The sequence below is a fragment of the Podarcis raffonei genome, chromosome 1, assembly GCF_027172205.1.
Source record: "Podarcis raffonei isolate rPodRaf1 chromosome 1, rPodRaf1.pri, whole genome shotgun sequence".
NCBI lineage: Eukaryota > Metazoa > Chordata > Lepidosauria > Squamata > Lacertidae > Podarcis > Podarcis raffonei.
The window spans coordinates 50,678,132-50,696,604 of record NC_070602.1 but is presented as its reverse complement, the minus strand read 5'-3'; the positions used below and the strand labels follow the sequence as shown (position 1 = coordinate 50,696,604).

The 18,473-nt window shown below is 47.1% G+C and overlaps 1 protein-coding gene across 3 annotated transcripts; it reads left to right on the top strand.

The window, feature by feature from the left end:
* Positions 1–222: 222 nt before the first annotated feature.
* Positions 223–17,051, top strand: MDK (midkine). 3 transcript variants are annotated; one of them, XM_053387207.1, is made up of 5 exons: positions 223–454; positions 13,137–13,216; positions 13,392–13,553; positions 15,154–15,315; positions 15,964–17,051. In XM_053387207.1, exons 2-5 carry the CDS (start codon positions 13,138–13,140, stop codon positions 15,990–15,992), a joined length of 432 nt encoding a protein of 143 aa, XP_053243182.1. In that variant the 5' UTR covers positions 223–454; position 13,137; the 3' UTR covers positions 15,993–17,051. The 3 variants fall into 3 exon arrangements, with proteins under 3 accessions (XP_053243182.1, XP_053243199.1, XP_053243190.1); XM_053387224.1 differs by having other exon boundaries at positions 228–454; positions 15,967–17,051; XM_053387215.1 differs by lacking the exon at positions 223–454 and adding an exon at positions 2,281–2,447.
* The last annotated feature ends 1,422 nt before the right edge of the window (positions 17,052–18,473 follow it).

Below are 18,473 nucleotides of genomic sequence, written 5' to 3'. Positions count from 1 at the left end.
GAGTCCCCATGGAAGAAGGCGAGGAGGACGAAGACGCAGGACAGGAATTGGGGTAGGACTAGCCTCTGGGGGTCTCTGCAGCAACTTAGGCCCAGCTTGAGTTTGCCCTGTCTGAGCTGGTCCGCCTTTTGTCTCCAATTCCATGAGGGAAGGGGGGGTGGAGGAGGAGGAGCCTTGGAAGTAACTTTGGGCTCCCCAAACTACCTTTGGTGGTCAGCTGGGCGTGACGTCAGGGGCCGCCGCCGCCGCCGTGCCGCGCAAGGTTGTGCCCACATGTGACCAGCTTAAACTAGTTCTGAAGACACAAAGGGAAAGGCAAGGCGAGATAAGGAGCCAGATAGCGGGGCGGGCGGTGGAGCAGGGCCAGGCGAGCGGCACGGCAAGCAGGAGGAGCAGCCTTCGTCACGACAGAGCGACCCAGGCACCGGCAACGAGACCCGCAGCATCCATCCAGGCAAGTCGCGCACCGGGCGCGCTCTTCTTGCGCGCCAAACTTCGCCGCCGCCGGCGGGAAAGGGGAGGCCGGCGCCCAAAGTGGCGCGCGGCGGAGGAAGGTGCGCTCCGCAGAGCCGTGCCCCAGGGCGGGGACGGGGGACCCCGAGCGACTCGTGTACCTCTGTGAGGAAAGCCTCCGTCCCCAGAAAGAGGGATCCTGGTTGCGCTTGAGTTTCCTTTTCCCAACCTTATAAAGCGCCCATGTTTGGAGTTCCCCGGGAACTTTTGCTCTAGCGGCCCCGAGCGAAGATCCAGTGTAAACGCTGTAACACACGTTTGGTCACTGGCACGGCGGGCGGGCGGGAGGGTGTCGAGGCTCCATCACAAATGAAAGGGGTCCTTCCCCACCCCACCCCCCGGCGCTCCCGGAGCCTCTCCAGCTTTTAAAGAAAGGGGCCGAGATGATGCACAGGCTGAGGCGCGAAGTTACCTTTTCCGAGAGGGGGAAGCGGGAAAGAGGAGCGGCGGGATAGCCGTTCAGAGCTGATCCCTTTCGCCGGTTATTTCCTGCCCGGCCTAAATAACATTGATGGTGAAGGGATGCGGCGGATCTGTTGGTTGAAACTTTTTTGCCCCAGGATCTTTGGGAGTCCGGCAAGAGTCTGGATGCTGAGACGCCACGGGGAACCAACCTGTATCTTTCTAGTTCCCTCAGAAAAACCCGGTGTGTTGCAGGGTGAAGAGAAAGGGTGGGAAGACTTCTCTGGGTGTGCCCTGTGTGCTAGATGCAAATATTGAGTCCTGTGTTTCCACACCTTTAGTTACCAGGGAGTGTTGTTTTATTTGTGTTCTGAGCACTAGGTTCATTATGCTATCTGGTACCACATATACAAGATCACACCCTGCTCTCTGTAGTAAGCAATCCGAAAGATCAGTCTGCATACATATAGTGTGTGCGCACATATGTTTGCGAGCATACATTGAAAGTGGTCGCAATGGAACAACAGGGCTTAAAGAGCGCTAAGTTACTTAAGTGAGCTAGAGCCTGTACCCTTATTATCTTTAGTAAGCGTTCTTCTGCCCAGACATCTCTGTAGAAGTGCATGTAGCTCACTTTGTGCCTGCCACCCTCTAATCCGGATTCTTTGGGCTAATATTGCTAGTGACTGGAGATGTGTGTTTGTGACTTGGGTATTCCTGATCCCTGTAAGGGTCTGCAAAAGATGCCCTTGAGATCCCACCCAGTTCCAAGGCAATTTTGGTTGAGGATTTTTTTTATTTTTTTGAGGGGAAACAGAAGAGTGGGGTCTCTATTCAGTCAGTCCCACAGTGGTATGCTTTATGATTATGCACGGAGGGAGAATTTCAATGGCTGCTGGTTCTTTCTCCTGCTGCAATTGAGACAGTGCTGTGCATTCCTCCTTTGGTTCTGTTGTTGCTGGAGTTGACCCTCGCTCAGCACGGAACTCCCCAAGCCAGGCAGGAGCCAGGCATTTTGGAGCACAAGAATGCATCTCATGCAAAATGTGAGCACCTCTATTGAAAAAGCCCCTCCACTTGGATCTGCTCCAGCTTGGAGAAGAATGAGAGAAGGTTGTTGTCGTATGTCTGCCATTCCACCCCCCACCGCCACCCCATGGCTGGTTCCAGGAAGGAAGTGTCCCAGTGAAACTAGGACACCTCGTTTCACTCTGAGCACACACACACTCAAACTGTGTGTTTCTTTTTATGAGAGGGGAAGTGGGTGGTCAAGTCTTTAAAAACCCCTTTCACTAGCTGTTGCAGCCATGGTTCAGAACCCTTCGTAAAGGGGGCTTCCCTCAGAGCTCAGCGTGTTTCCTCTACCAAGCCTTGATCCATGCTTCTTTGAAGTGCGTCTTTATCCAGCCTTCTTATAGATAGATGTAACAGCAGAGGTGCAAGGCTGCATCCTGCTCTTCAGATACTCCTGTTCTGGGATGGTCTCCACACACCCAAAGCCTGAAAACTCTTGGCAACAAGGAGGTACTGAGGTAATTCCTGTTTCTCCTCCCCCCCCCCCCCCATTACTCTTCAGGATCTTGGGCTATGGCCAGAATGCACAGAGCTGTGCACCTTTAAAAACCTTCTGAAACTACTTCTACAGTTGGAATTCAGACCAGTTTGTCATATATTTACCAACTTTAGATTCACTGTTCTGTTTGCAAGAATGCTGATTTTCCTTCCCATGTTTTTGGAAATTTTGAGTACCTGTAGTAGGTGTTTAGGAGGGTGCTCAATAACACATTTTAGGTCCTGTCTTTCATTTCAATCTGCAGTCCTAATGAGTTGGTGGGTTTGGGGGAAGTGGCCACTTTATGAAAGCCAAGAATCTTGGAATTTTGCAGAATTTGAAGCTGGATTTTAAGCCATGATAGTGTTGAGATCTCTGACTGTGTCTCCAAATGCTCTCCTACTCTTGAGTTTCTTGATGATGATGATGATGATGATGATACCAATTTCCCTCTGCATCTCCACATGCCATTATGATTTGTTAAAATTTGATCCGTTGTGCTTGGTGATGATAAACCTATAGGAAAGACCTCAATCAGAAAAGCAACGTTTCTTCCATGCTGTCAGGGTAGCATTCCTGTTATTTTGCTGGCCGAAAGATCATGTTAAGGGTAGGGAATGAGGGAGAGGTTTGCATTCAAAGCTGAACTTAACCAAGTTCATCCTTTCTTGAAACAATACACAAACAGAAACACTTACCTGAATTTTGCAGTGCAGTTCTCCGGCCAAGAAAGGTGTAAAAAAAATGCATGTACTGGGTAAACTAAAACACTCATAGAAATGCATAATATTAGGGGAAGTTGCTTTGGGGGAAATGTATTAGAGCAAAACTGCATATAACAATGGATTTATTAGGAGAAATTCACACTAAAATACTGGTGAATTTCCATGAGAATTAAAAAAGAAGATAGAAAATTGCTACAGAAATGTAGAGAATTGAATTTGGGGTTGGAAAAATGAGAAACAGGGAGACCCGAAATTGACAGATCCATACATCCCTAGTCAGGAGCCCCTGTGTCTGCCAACCATTCCTGAGACTAGTTATGCATAGCCCTCTATGGGTTCACTCCACCTTTTAGAGACTAAAGCCTCCTTATGTACCCTAGCCTCTTTAGCTTTTTTATTAATTTATTTTATTAATTTATTTTAGCATTTATATTCTACCTTTCCCCCGATGAGTTCAAGCTGGCATACGTGGTTCTCCCTGTCCCTCATTTTATCCTCACAACCCCCCCCCCCATGAGGGAGGTTAGACTGGGTGGTCCCTGGTCACCCAAGTGAGCATCACTTTCCTTGGTTTCAGTGCTTGAAATGCCATATACCCGAAAGACTGCACCACATATTTTTGATTTCACTGTGCGACCACCCTGTTTAAAGTTGTGGTGGTTTCATTGGGTGCTTCCCAGTGGGATTATTTAGTCTTGTTTTTCAAGTGCCAGGTGTGCTGATTCAGGGCACCCAAGGCTAGCAAGCCGCATGGGAATAGTGGGAATCCATCTTGCTGGATAGATGCTAAGTAGGGCAGCCCAGGTAAATGGAAACATTGGCAATGTTTGGTGCTTCTTCCTTGACAATGCAGTCTTGTCCTGTTGACTTCAGTGGGGCTTGCTCCCAGGTAAGCTTTGTCCTCTTTCCAGATTGATGCTCAATCAGTGGGGAAGGAATCTCGTTGGGATGCAGCCTTAAAGAGAGATTTTGCTTGTGCCATGTATACCCCAGGAAACATTTGCAATGGTGAGGAAGAGGAGGGGGCCTGAGAATAGAAGGTGGCAGGAGAGGAGGCAGGGAAGGAAGGATCTGAAACCTGCCAGGACACAGCCTGAGGGAAAGGAGGTGGGAGAGAGTGGAAGGATCGTGCATATTGTTGAAGCTGCATTTGGCTGTAGGAAATGGAAACCTGAGGGGACTGTTGAGGCCAACTTTTCCTGCATTTTTATAAGAAGGAGGGGGCAAGTCCAAAGATGCAGAAACACAAAGGACCCAAGAGGAAGGGCTCATGGTAAAACAGGTCGGAGAGGGCTGGGAGGAGAAGGCATGTGGTAGCTCTCGAGACAGAGCAGGAAGCAAACACCAGAAAGAAGGTGGGTGGTCAGGGCACCTTAGCAATTCAGAGTGGCTGCAGCTGCCATTAAATGCCCTATGTTTTAATTTAATGGATCTCTCTTATTTGAAGTTCTTTGTCCCTCACAAAAGAAATCATACGTCCCTTGTTTTGGAGCCCATGGTTTTCAAAGTAGTCAGTGTTTAAGTAATTTTGTTCTGGCAGCATCTCTGTATGCAGGGGAAGAAGTTAGATGCGAGTCCTGCATAGTGATGAAAGCGAGCTTCATGTCTCTCTCTCAAACTTCCATCTAGTCTGGCCTGGTTCTCTAAACTCACTGAGGAGTGTTGGTGAAATAGTTCAAAAGTTTTGTGAATCTGTTTATTCCCACCTAGTTTCGGAGTGAGTTAACACGATAAATCCAAACATTTTCTGAATGATATGCCACCACTATCTTATTGTGTGCAAGCAGTGCCTCTCTTTTTCTTAAAATATTCCTGCCTTCCTCACGTTGTTAGATGATGAGCTAATAATGATGCTTGCCACATAAGCATGTAATCATGTTGACATCTGCAGTGCACCATGAAGAAAATCTGTTTCTTGCCATGGAGGGAACTTTGGGTCATATCCATACCATACATTTAAAGCACTATCGTACCACTTTAAGAGTCATGGCTCCCCCCCCCCCAATGTCAATTCTGCCTTTGAAATCCCAGTAATGTCCAGGAAACTCTGGATGTATGGCAGCCCTAGTTAAGGGTGCTGGGGACTATACCTTTGTGAGGGGTCTTCTTAACAGCCTTAATGAACTACCATTCCTAGAATTTTTGGGGGAAGACATGACTCTTAAAGTGGTACAAGAGTGCTTTCAGTGTGTGGTGTGGGTGTGACCCTGATGTGAAGGAAATCTGGAGCCAAAGAAATAAGGGAAAACTGGAGTGTGGGTCACTTGCAATGTAGTGGATCATGTGCTAGTTTTGAGGGTTGAAAGCAACTATTCAAGTTCCTTCTGGGCCATGAAGCTTAGCCTACCATATGGTGAGATCCTGCACATGCCCACTCAAAAGTAAGGCCTGTTGTGTTCAATGGGGTGTATTCTCGGGAAAGGGTACAGGATTGCAGGTGGTTGCCAAGATGACAAATAAGCATTTTGCAGTTTATATATTTTTTCATATAGATTGTTATATGCCCTGTGGCTGGCTTGGCGTAGTGAATGAGGAGAACTCTGTCGGAAGGTTCGAGAAATAAGCTCTGTGGGATTCACTCGCCGCCCCCAGGGTCAGGTATTACATATGGTGGCTCTGCTAACACCTTTATAATCCTTTGCTCCATTGTCCTTCCTTCAGCATTTATGCAGCAGCAGAACTAGGAATGATTAGAAATTAGTTTTGCATAATAAGCTGGTACTTATTAGGAAGAGAGAAGCAGGGATTATTATCCCCCAAAGTGGGAACAGCCCATCCTGAGAGATTCTGTATGTAAGACAGGTGAGCAGTGCTTACATTCTGGAACGAGTGCAGATGCCTTTGAGGACAGAGAAAGCAAACCAGAACAGCTGGGTGGACGGGGACTTGACAGTTTTTCCTGTTCTGACAGAGATTTGGACGGTTCCTGTAAAAAGCACGCCTCCTCCAGCAATGTGTTCTGTGACTGAGGAGAGGGCTGTGTATTCTTCCCATCCTTTATGGAGATCCCTGCAGAGGCAATATACAAGTTGCTTGACTGCAGTAAGCACTAAAACTCAGAGGCAGGGGAGAGCTGCTGATTACCATCCCACTTATTTGAGGAGACAGGGCACCTGGAGAAAACAGATAAGTAGATTGGCTCTAATAGGGGTGCGTGTAGCAAGATGCTGCTGTTGACACTTTGAGCCCAGTTCTGTGTTTGCTTAGATGTAAGTCCCGCTGATTGAACAGGACTTACTTCCAAGTAAATAGGTGAGCTTGAAGCGGCAGAGAATCTTGCATTGCCACTGTGAAGGAGCTCAGTGCATGCGGGATGACTCATCTGGTGGAGAGGAGGCAGTGCAGCATCTAAATCTCCAAGTGCCGACAACCGGGTTAGAAGTGACACCTGGAACAGATCTTGCTTGGCAGAGAAGGGAGGCCAGGGAAAGTGAAAGGGCCCCTCGTTATTGTGTTTGGCACCTGCGACCCCATTCCAGCATCACCCAGAGGTTTTCCATGGACTTGGTCCAGGGTTAGACAAATCCTTGGCAATCCTGACTGTTGCCAAAGTATGTCTAAATTTTCAGCTGCAGCTCAGCATGTGCAGCCTGTGAGGAGAAAGCGTTAGCAGAAATGAGGTATGCTCTAAGACCTGGATACAGGAAAAGTTAAACGCGACAGGCATATAATGAATTGTCGAGGATCCAGGGAGAGCAGCTCACCAAAAATATCAAGGGTTCTGTAGGGGAAGGGGAACTGCCCCAAATATTAGTTTCATCTTAACAATAAATTTCTCACTTGGGATTGTTTAAACTGTCTCTCCCTGACCCCCATGCACAGAATATCTGATAGTTGGTGTACTCCCTTCCTTTAATTTCTGTCTCGTTCTGTATCACTGCTCGACTTGTAAAGCTTTGTCCCACAAGGGAATAGAGTACATTCTTGAAATGATCAGCAAGAGGGATGAAGGAGAGAAGAAGCATTGAAATAAATGTTTCAATTTTGGGAGAGAAAGCTTAGTATACGCACAGAAGAACAAAACTGAAAAGGAAGGAATAAGCTGATTTCTTCTTCTAGTTTTGCTTTCTCTTCACTTCAGATGAATTCACAGTAGCCACCGGCCCATCTCTTACCTTAAGCTCATTGGAAAGGTAAAGGACCTAATGCTTGCACTCTGCTGAGGTGCAGAAAGACAACGACAACTGTTCCCACAGTTACCAGCAAACAGGACTGTGGTAGTGATGTGGGTTGCAGAACTAAGCGCAGCCTCCCAAAATTAGCCTTCAGCAGATGGCGTAGCACAAAACAAGTCCTGACTTCTAAGAACGCTATTGAATTACACAGGTCAGTTGCATGGCTGGTTTGCTGTTTGTTTGTTTACTGTGCAAACTAGTGTCTTCTCCTCTCTCCTTGCCCGCTGTACACCTGTCCTATTAGAGTCTGCATTCGAGAACTTGCATATAACTATTCTGTTTACTTTAAAAAAATGGACTCTGCAACAAGGTGAGCAAATTCCCGTGCTTCTAGCCCTAGTTATGGCTACTCTTAGTTCTACTGAACCACATCACTTCCACAGCCAAATGTGCTCAGGTTCAGGTGGGTTTGTCTTGCCACATATTTCTCCCCCATCCAGCATACATGCTAAATGTGTTCCTTGCATTTGCTCTTAATTTAATTGTTACATTTTAACGGAGGAAGGTATACCCTCCCACTGCACGTTGGGAGATTGGCCATGTTCCTGACAGCAGTCACTGCAGAGGAGGCAGATTGCTGAAGCTGGAGAGAACAGCAGACTGCAGGCTGATGCCAAGAAGGGAAGGGCAGAGGACCCGTGCCACAGGACAGAATAAGTGCATGGAGCATATCTAAACAAGAACAACAGTTTTTTTGCTGGATTTTGAAGTGGTCAAAGGAGGAAACTGAGGATGATAATTATCTGTGTTTCTTTTTTCTTTTTGCATGAAGAAAAGGACAATTAGAGCTCCAGGAGACCAAGATGATAGAACTGCAATAGGCCAGTCCAGAGGAGATGAGGCTCTTACTGTGGAATTTGTAGCACACAAGAGCCAAGCAGCATTAGAAAGAGAAATAAAGGCAAAATGAAGAACAAAATGGATATTGTAGTGATGCTTTTGCACTTAACCAAATAGACCAGGTTCAGACAGATTTGTCCCAGGGTTCATATACCATAGTTTACTAGCAGCCCTGTACCCTCATGTTGATTGGGAATGCTAAGGGGGGGGGCAATTTTGTAATGGGTAGTTTAAAAGTACATTATTGAAAGGTTCAGTTCTCCATCTTGATTCAAAATGGAATCCAGTTTTATCCAAGAAAGACTTGCCCCTCAATCTCGGGAACCATCACATAAAATTTGGTTAAGAGATGTTAAGAAATGTCAAAAGGCACAGCAAACAGAAAAAGTAACATTCCAAAATATATAGTAGAAGATGAAGCCATGAACAAGCACTGTGGCCATGTATTCCTCCCTTGCCCCTCCTTTATACGCTGGTTTCAGTGTGGAGATCTTGCTTGCATTTAAGTCAGAGTTCTCCGTAACATCCAAACAGATTAGGATAAGCCAGGATCTGATCCGCTTTAAAATGCCAGCTCAAGATAGAAGTGCACTGAGTAAACCTACATTAATGTGTATTGCCGTTGCTTCCATATTTAGGCTATTGTTCCCTACCTTCTTGCAACTAGTTGCAGTCATTACAGATATCATCAGCTGCAGGGAAAGAAACAAGGAATCCCACAGAGATCTTGTGAGCTGAGTTAGCCTTCAGGCCATGCCTGGTTGCTGTGCAGCACTTTTCCACAGTGAAAATTATTCAGATAATATTAATAACAAGAAGAAGTTGAAGATGATCTCCCGGGGGAATAATTCATGTTCGCTGTTTGGTGGGGAGGGACATTCAGCCTGGATTGATTTGTTACCTTTGCGGTCTGTTTGCTGCTCTGTGCAGCCAGGTCTCATGCCATGCCAGCAGCTTCTGAAGCAGGAAGACACATCAAGGATTGGCAGAACATGGGGTTACTTCTGACATTTCTGCCAGCATTCCTTGGAGGCCACAGGGCTATCATAGAAAATTGAACAACATCTGCCCAGCCCACATTGTGTAGCGGTTAAGGGTGTTCGATTCGGATTGAAGAACCCAGGCTCTGATCCCCACAAAGCCAAAGCCAAAATATAAATATAACAAATAAATTAAATTCCTGCTTGGTTTAAAACTTACCATAACTTGACCAAGTGGAAGCAGCAACCAGATTGCAAACCCTAATGTGAGAATTGGTCCAGAATGAAAGTGCCGTCCCCCCTGCAAAATGAACACAATATATTCACATAGGGTATTATTCATTTTAGACTCTTGCTATTACTCTTTCCAAAATAACTTAAGCTTTACAGTAGCTGGTCACAGAAGAGATGGTTTAGGTTTCAACTTGCTAGGTATCTGTTATTGAGCCTAGCAGAAGCCATTCTTTGCCTCCTTAACTCCCACTGGAAGGGGGACAAATGGCTCAGACCGCCATGACCCACATCTGGCAAATCTTGTTGTCAGATATTCCAGTCATGGAAGAGCTTGGATCTGGACCACTCTTGGTGCTGAGCTCCTGCCCTCTTGGGCTCTGCCTTGACAGGCCCTTGTCTCCCCCGAGGGGAGTTCCCCTGCTGAAGGGGGCAGGGGAAGTGGCCTTCGTCCCTTAGGCGTTGCCTTCAGCTCCCCAGCCTGTGTAATTCTCTGTGACAGTTCAATTCAGAATGAATCTGGCCGCTTCACAGCAACAGACATACAAAAGGTGAGCCCAGTGGAGCCTGAATAATGAAGAGAGCTGCTCTCTGCAGTGGGCTGCCTGGGGGACACTGTGGGGGAAGGGGCAAAAATGCTGACCTAGTGTTTCTTTTCCCTCGGTCCTCCGGGCTATTTCTTTCCCCTACACTGAGCACGGCATGTTTCATCCCAGTCTGTGATGCAATCGGTTCCTCTGAACTGCTCTGGCAGTGGGGGCAGAGGCAAAGGACTGTGTCTGATACACTTCCAAGTTGCCTTGTCCAAAGCACCATTTATAACCTGTTTTTCCCCTTCCCCCACTTTTTTCCTCTTCACGGGCATATTGGAAGGAGGATTAAATATCCCACAAGTGCATATAATGGAAGACATGTGCTAGTTAGATCCCCCAGCACAACAAAGATACCGTGAAGTTGTTGCATGTTTTCAAAGTCAATGCAAAACCACCGCACTGCAAAAGCCCCAGATCCATCATGTGCCAGAAGCCTTAACTAAACAGCTAAGCTAAGTTTCCAGTCCTCATGCCCAGGTCTCTGGAGCCTTAGCTTCAGCCTAGAGTGCTACCACTCACCTTTAGTATATAGAACGATGTAAATTCCGCTGCAGCACCATGCAACTTTGAAATCATGTATCAGTCATGGTATTGAGAATCACCTTTTATTTTTATGTATCTTTTAAAAAATTTCTAAGCTTTAGGCTCTGTAGACTGTTAACAACTCGGAAGCCAGGAAATGGCTGATCAGGATTTTCATTGGTTCAAGGATAGATCTTTGGTGCCCTGCGTAGTCTGCTTCGTGCCTATGGGAATTAGAATAAAACATGCAAAACAAGCATGAACATGTGCATCATGTATGCAAATTGCAGAATTCAGAGGTGTAAGGGGGAATAATTTTGGTGTTTTGCGTGTGGCTCTGTTACAAGTTAATTTATGAGTTTTGTGATGCAAAAACTGTGGGGGAGAGTAGGAGGATCTATATTTTAAACCCAGATGGAAGTTGTGCCATCCACTTATTCTTTGGGGCCCCCTGTAACCATTTCAGGAGTTGCAGAACTGCAGCTTAAATCAGCTGTGGTTGTTGGCAGTGCAGTACCTCAGCATTCCAGTACTTGATAAATTAAGGCCAAAATTACCAAAATCCAGTGGCAAACAAAAGACCTCCCCCTCCGTGGTATAGACATACTCACAGTTTGTCATCCTGGTGCCATTGAAAAGTGTTACACATACAGAAAAGGATGCTCTAGCAAATTCTGTAGAACTAAGCAGTCCCTTTGCTTTCTGGTACATCCCCACTTTCCTCCATCACCACTCTTAGTGTGGGAGCACCAGGTGAATGAGTTTGCTGGATCTACCTTTATTTATTATTTCATTACTGCTGGACTCTTCCAGGTGAGTAAGATTTGCATTCCTGCCCTGTTATCTGTTTGCAGGTATTGGAAAAATAAAATAACCTGAGTAACATGTCTTTCCTCCAATGTTCTCGTGAGACTCTTTGTTGAAACAAAGTTTTTATAAGAAGAGAATCACAAGGCTGGCCACTAGTTCACTCTAGCTAGGCCATAGATGAATGGTGCTTCACCAAACTGCCTGTTGAATACTCCGCTACTCTCAACATCTGCCCTGGAGGCAGTTCAGATCTCTTGGTGTACTGCACTGAGTCTGTGGGCAGAAACACATCCTAGCTGACATGCTGCAATGCTACAGTGCACTCACTTCCCTGCTTCTTCTCTACACCTGCAGTTTCCCTTCTTTATGGTGCGCACATACACACACACACGGGCACACTCTTGCTTGCGCTCTCTCGCTGAGCCTTGTTTCCATAGATAGACCTTTTGTGGGGATATGGTAATAGGCTGACATTAAGAGAGCCAGCAGGGGGAGCAGCCTGCCTTCTAAAGCTCCACATGAGATCTAATTGTGTTGAGCTTTTATTTTTAATCTTCTGTTTTAGTTCTCAAAAACTCTGCCTGTTGGGGGCTTCTTTTCCCACCCTGGATTCTTTTTGAGCTGGATAAAGATTCCATGGCAGCTGAGATCCCCCCGACCTCGGGGAGCTTTGGCATTGGCGAGGTAGCCTGCTGAGCACCAGATAAAAGAGGCAGTGGGAAATGAGGGAAAATGTGGGAGCATTTGAGGGGAGTGGGGAGCAGGGCCTCACTATTGCCAGCCCGCAGAAGCCTTCTGGCTTCCGAAAGGCAGCAGCAGCATAAATCCCTTTGGCAGGTTTGCTTTTTCCCAGTTTCCACTTCGTTGCTCTAGATTTGCAGTCTAGGAAAGGGGGGTGTCAGAGACCAGGGTGGGGTAGAAAGTTTGCAGTGCTCCTCAGATTATTTATTTGCTTATTAAAAGGGGGGAAAGGCCCCGAGTCTTGTTCAATTTCTGCCATAGGCCCACAATAGGTGCAGGAGAATAACGTCATTTTGTTTTACCTTGTGGGCCAAAGGCTCATTGTGAGGGGAAGTGCCCATTGACTCGCACCACTGTGGGAATGGCGTGTTTGTGTCTCAGTAAGTGCAGGCCTTGTGCGGGCTTGCCAAGTGGCACAACACACCAAAAAAGGGAAGCACAACAGAGCAAGAAAAGACAGACATCCCAGCAATGGCAGGGAAGAAATGCTCTCAAAGGCATTGTGTTAATCCCAGTGGGTCGTCTCCAGTGCTAGTCCTGCTCAGAGTAGCCCATTGAAATTAATGGACCTCTTAGTTAACCAGGTCTATTAATTTCAGTGGGTCTACTCTCTGTGTGTTTCAGACAAATACCAGTAGCTCTTTGTCAGATCACTGTTTGTATCTCCTTGCTCCAAACTGAGTCACTCTTGCAAAAGTCACTGAGGTTGCCAGTCCATTAGCGCCAGTTATTAAAGAAAGTACCATTGATAACAGCCCTCAGAAAGAGAGCTGTTTGCTCAAAATATGTTGTGAATCATACAGCCATTACTAATAACTGATTCCCAAACCTTCTGGGTTTCAGTTTCCATACTCTTAATGCTGCCCTTGCAGAAGTCAGCAGGGAGAAGGCGGGTGGGGACAAAACTAGAATTGCATTTCTCTTCCTGTCATTGGCTCTGGTGCCACCTACTGTTGGCCTCCCTGCCTTCCACCCTATCAGTTCCATTGAGCACCAGCCATCACTGCAGGGCTTTGATGCATGAGTTGATTCCTTATCCTTTCCTTCTACAGAATGCAGGTCCGTGGACTCTATTTGCTTTTGGTTCTGATCCTTCTGGCTGCATCTTCTGAGGCTGGCAAGAATAAGAAAGGTGAGCTGACTAGGAGAGTTCTGGCTAGCAAGTGGGATGCAGCCTGATGTTCTGAGGGCTTGCTTGTAGGGCGTGGGCAGGGGCTGCATTTAATGCCTTACAGTGACCTGGGGGAAAAGGAGAAGCTGTTTGTTGTGTGTTATAATGATTGCCGGCTCCCTTATGATCACTGCAGAAAAGGTGAAGAAAAATGGCTCGGATTGCGAGGAATGGCGCTGGGGTCCCTGCGTCCCCAACAGCAAAGACTGTGGTGTTGGCTTCCGCGAGGGAACTTGTAACGAAGAGACCAAGAAACTTAAGTGCAAGATCCCCTGCAACTGGAAGAAGGAATTTGGAGGTGAGTGTGTGTGTTGCCCTGAGAGAGAGAAGGGTGAGACTTAGGGAATGACACACCAGTCTTAAATGGGACCTTGGGAAGCCAGCCAGCCTACCAGCTTAACAAATTCTGGAGAAATTGTGGTTCTTTGCCTGGAACGATTGCAGGCAGTTAGCGAGGAGTGTGCATTCAGTCTTGGGGGTCATGTGCACACCGTATGCTAACTTACTGCCAACGTTAATGCAGTGTCGGTTTTTGCTGTTTACAGTGAGTTTGCAATTGATAATGTGCTCGTTCTGCATCCAGCACTTCTGTATTAGATGCACATTCTGTGGCTTCTGGAGGCAACTGGGCTTTCCGCAGAGATACTTGACTGCGGTTTCTGGCAGCTGTCATTCATTTGAAGCAGACTTCCCCAACCTGATGCACTCCAGATGTTGTTGGACTGCAACTCCCTTCATCCCTGACCATGGACTGTGCTGGCTAGGGCTGATGAGAGTTGAAGTCCACAACATCTGGAGGCAGACGGTTGGGGAAGACTGTCCTTCTGCTTAGGAGCATAGATAAGGTTGCATTATACCAAGTTGGACTATCAGTCCCTCAAGCTCAGTTTTGCCTAGATGGCTCATCCAGCCTGCAAGTGCCAGGGATTGAACCTGGAATCTTCTGGGTGCAAAGCACACACTCTACCTTTCTACCTTACTCCTTATCTGAGAGAGAATATCTATAGTGGTTGAAGGACAGAGAGATTCTGGTAGGGGGTCTTGGATCCAAAGGGAAACAAGATGGTGGTGGCAGTATGGGGCAGAGTCCCTTTTATCTGGGTCCCACTGAAAAGGTTGCCATCACCAAGAGATAAAAGTACAGCTTCCATGTCACTCGCCTTCTGTCGAGATACCAGATTATCTGTCCATACTCAGTCCAATACTCTGAGCAACTCCTGATATACCATCATTTCCCAACAACTCTCAGGGCAGTGGGATCAAGGAGGATCCAGGAGTACAGAGGACAGTAGATTCCAGAAAATAACTTGGATCTGAGCAGAGAATTAAGTGGCTTGAATGCTGACTGGAAGTTTTCTACACTTTTAAGCCACGCCTCACACATTCCCTTTGTCTTGCTATTCCCACTTCCTAGTTACTTCCATGCTCCTGTGTCTGCTTCTTCTCTATTTAGGTTAGTGAGGAATTAGGTTGTGGCTGGCTGGAGAAGAGGTTTGGCAGTCAGTGCTAGCTTTGCAGCTTCCTTTTTCCCTCCACTGTGGATTCCTCCCCTTTGTTTGCTTGCTATTTACAGCATTGGTGTTTATCCATGTACCAGGTCCTTGAAAATTACCTGTTTGTTTGGTGTTGTATTTTAAAGAGTCAGGCCTACAAACCACAAAGTTCCTAGTTCCATGACAATGTTGTGCAGCAGTTGCTACCAATCCATTTACCCTGATCCAGCTAACATTTAGTCCCAGTAACATTTAGATCTGCTACTTGTTGAGCCGCATGGACATGATTCATAGCAATTTGGTAGATAGCCATGGTGAACGCTCTTTGGGATCTTAGGTGTCTCACGGACAGGACCATTGTTTGTTTGCTATAACAGATCTAATGGCTCTTAACTTCTCTCCTAGCTGATTGCAAGTATAAGTTTGAGAGCTGGGGTGGTTGTGACTCGGCAACAGGTCTGAAGTCCCGTTCGGGCACTCTGAAGAAGGCCCTCTACAATGCCGAGTGCCAGGAAACTATACAAGTGACCAAGCCCTGCTCTCCTAAGGCCAAGTCAAAATCCAAAGGTGAGTCCCAGCTCTTAGGCTCCCTTTTCCTGCCTTAGATAATTTGCCACGCATTACTCTTGATGATCCAAGAAGGATATAACTCCTGTGTTAGGGATGGCAAATTAGGAAACATGCAGTTTTCTAGGCAATTGCCATATTGCTCTAAAACACACTGGCAGCACAGTATTGCTTGGAGAACTACAGCTGACTCATGAGCTGAGTGTTTGTCTCACTGGTGTCTTTATACGTGCTGACCTTTTACAAGAAAACACCCGTGATAGTTCACAAGCACCCAGGTGATGACAAGATTGCAATTATATGGTGCTTCAGGTGCTGAGAGGAATCTAAAGCCCACAGTGTTTGTCCCCCAGGGGTGCATTTGTGTGAATGGGGAGAAGCTGGAGGCTGGAGTGAGGTGTCAATAAATGGTAGAATCTTTATACCTGCAAGGCAAGTGCAAGTGTCCAGACAGGAGGAACCCAAAAAGCGACAAGACTGGATGTGCTCCAGATGCACAGCTTGTATGCTAATGCAAATCCAGGAGACTAGTGGTCAACTGGCGTGTTAAGAGTGCTAGTAAATGCCGGACCAGCACAGAAATAAATGAGAATGTGTGGGGCCCCTGTATGTGGTGTGTTGCACTAATGATCTTCCATTTGTTTTAAGCAGCCAGAAAAGGAAAGGGGAAGGACTAGAACGATGGATGCAGCCCCACTGTCTTCAGGGCATGGTGCCTGAACCCTCTTGGACACACACCACTTGGAGCTCCAGCGTGGTCCCTCCCAGCTTGGCAGACCTTTTGCCACATCCCACCCCTCTTCTGCCTCCACAACCTTGCCCTTCACTGACATACCATTTCTAATCACTAGTTTCCTAGGGAGCAAGCGCACCCTGTCGTGAAGAAAGCGCCCTTTTGCCTTCCCTGTAACATCTCCTTTCTACCATGCTTCCCCTCTTCCCGATCTGTGCATCTCGGTGCTCTTTGCTCTGGTTTGTTTCCCCGGAATTCCGCACGATGCGTTTTGAGATGCGGCTGGGCTCTGCTAAGTTGTGGATAGAGTTCTTCACCTTTGGGCTCCTTGGCTGAAGCCATATGGCCCTTTGGCGCATCTCTCTCTCTCTCTCTTGCAAGCTTGGCAGCGAGGCCTGTGGTTTCCTCGTCCCCCATGCAACTTCCCATAGGCAAAACTCCAAATTAAGTTAGCCGAGGAAACTGATTTGGAGAGTGTAATGGAGGGGAGGGGAAAGGGGGGAGTTAATGAGAAGGGGGGAGCCCTATGCCTGCCTTACATTCCTCATAAGGTGACTGTGTGCAGCAGGACTTACTTTGGTTTCGCTTTGAGCCCCTCAGACTTACAAGGGGCTAATTCAGTGCCTGCTGCCCAGGGTGCTGTGTGTGAATGTCTGTTTCTGCCTCCCCCCTCCAATATATATAAATATATATATCCAGTACAGGCTTGTTCATAAGCAGACCATCCAGAAGGTGTGTGTGTTTTCAATGAGCTGTGTTTGACCTTTTGTCAACAAACCACCTTTTGCCTTTCCTTCGCCACCCAAGAATCTCCCTAGAGTTATGAGCATTGTCTTATCTTTTTCAGTCGCAATGTCCTCATTCCTTCTGTCCCTTCTTGTCTCTATATTTGCTGGGACACTGTGGCCTTGTCCTCCTTTTACTGGTGCTGGGTAAGCCCTCTTTGCTTTTTACAATGCCCCCTCTTTTCCAATAAAAGTCTTTTTACAAAAAAAAGAAGAAAGTCCTCTTTTTTGTGGGGGTGGAGTGGGTTGACGCCGTATTTCTGTGTCAAAGAGCTGCAAGCCCATGTGGTACAGAAGTGCTGGCTGTGTAGGAGGATCGCAGCTAGCCAGGCCGTGCTGGGCCTAGTGCCACCATGGGAAGGAGCACAACAAGACTCTGAGCTGTCACTGGAGGAAGGCCGCCACTTCGAGCTTGACAACGCTCAGTAGGCCAGGAAAAATCTGACAGGCATTGACTGCAGGGCTGGGGTAAGGAGCTTGCTGTCCATTCAGATTTCCCTGCTGTTGTGTTTTTTTTAGGCCGATGGAGTGAAACAAACTTGACGTCGGGGATATTTAAAACAACCGCTTTGGGCAAGGTGAGAATAAATACAGGGTTTCTCTGCCAAGGAGAGCTCGAGTGACATGGCGTTGAGCTCCAGATACCTGTCAGCTTTCCAGAGCCAAATGGTCTGTCACAGGAAAAGTCTCTGTTGAGTTTCCTGCCTCTCAGCTGGTAAAGAAGGGCTCGGTCTAAGACCAAGGACAGTTAAACAAAGCAGGATGAGGCAACAGGGTCTTTCCTCTTAGACTGGATTGTAGGTGGTCTGGAGAGTGAATTTCCCCTGCAGTATGAGGGGGGAACCTCTGGTCCACTGGATCCCCTGCTGTCATTTCCTCCAAGGCCCTACACCCTCCTTCGCCCTTCTGCCCTATTGCACCCCTATTTTCTTCACTGCTTGGCTTTTTTTTTTTTTTTTTTGCCAATGGGCTGAGCAGCACTGGGCTGAGGATGGGGGATCTCACACAAAGCGAAGTTTCAATTGGGGCAACCTTCTCCCCACCCACCCTCACATTTGGCTGACTGGTGAGAAACAGTCCGAGCAGCGGGGTGGGGCTTCAGAGCATCTTGCCCTCAAACTGCCCATGAGAGATTTGTATGAATATGGTGTGGAAATGGCTTTAACCCTGTCCACTGCTGGCAGAACTTTGTCCCTTAATTGCCCAAACTCTTACATCATTTTTATCCAGTCCAGCAATTAAAAAGGGGATGAATTCCACGCTGAATTTGTCTGATCGTTCTGTCAGCACAAGCATTTTGGCTTGCTAAATGAAACAGTCCCTCCTTTCCTCTTGTTGCATGCTGTTCCCATCCTCCCCCAAGCCAATTTCAGGGTATGGGGCAGCTAGGAGATTGGGGGTGGGGAGCCTTGTTGCGTGCAAACCTTAGACAGTGCTTCCACTGACGAGACTCATTCGTTCCATCCCACCCTCAGTGTTTATTCTTAACTGGGCTTCTTATAGAAGACAATGCAGTCTTGCCTGCACCAACTTAAGAATACCGTGTAGGTAACAAGGGAAGGAAGCATTCCTAAACTGGAGGAGAGTGGATTCTTTCAGGCATTGATTGTACCTCAAATGTCCGAGATGGAATGTGTGAG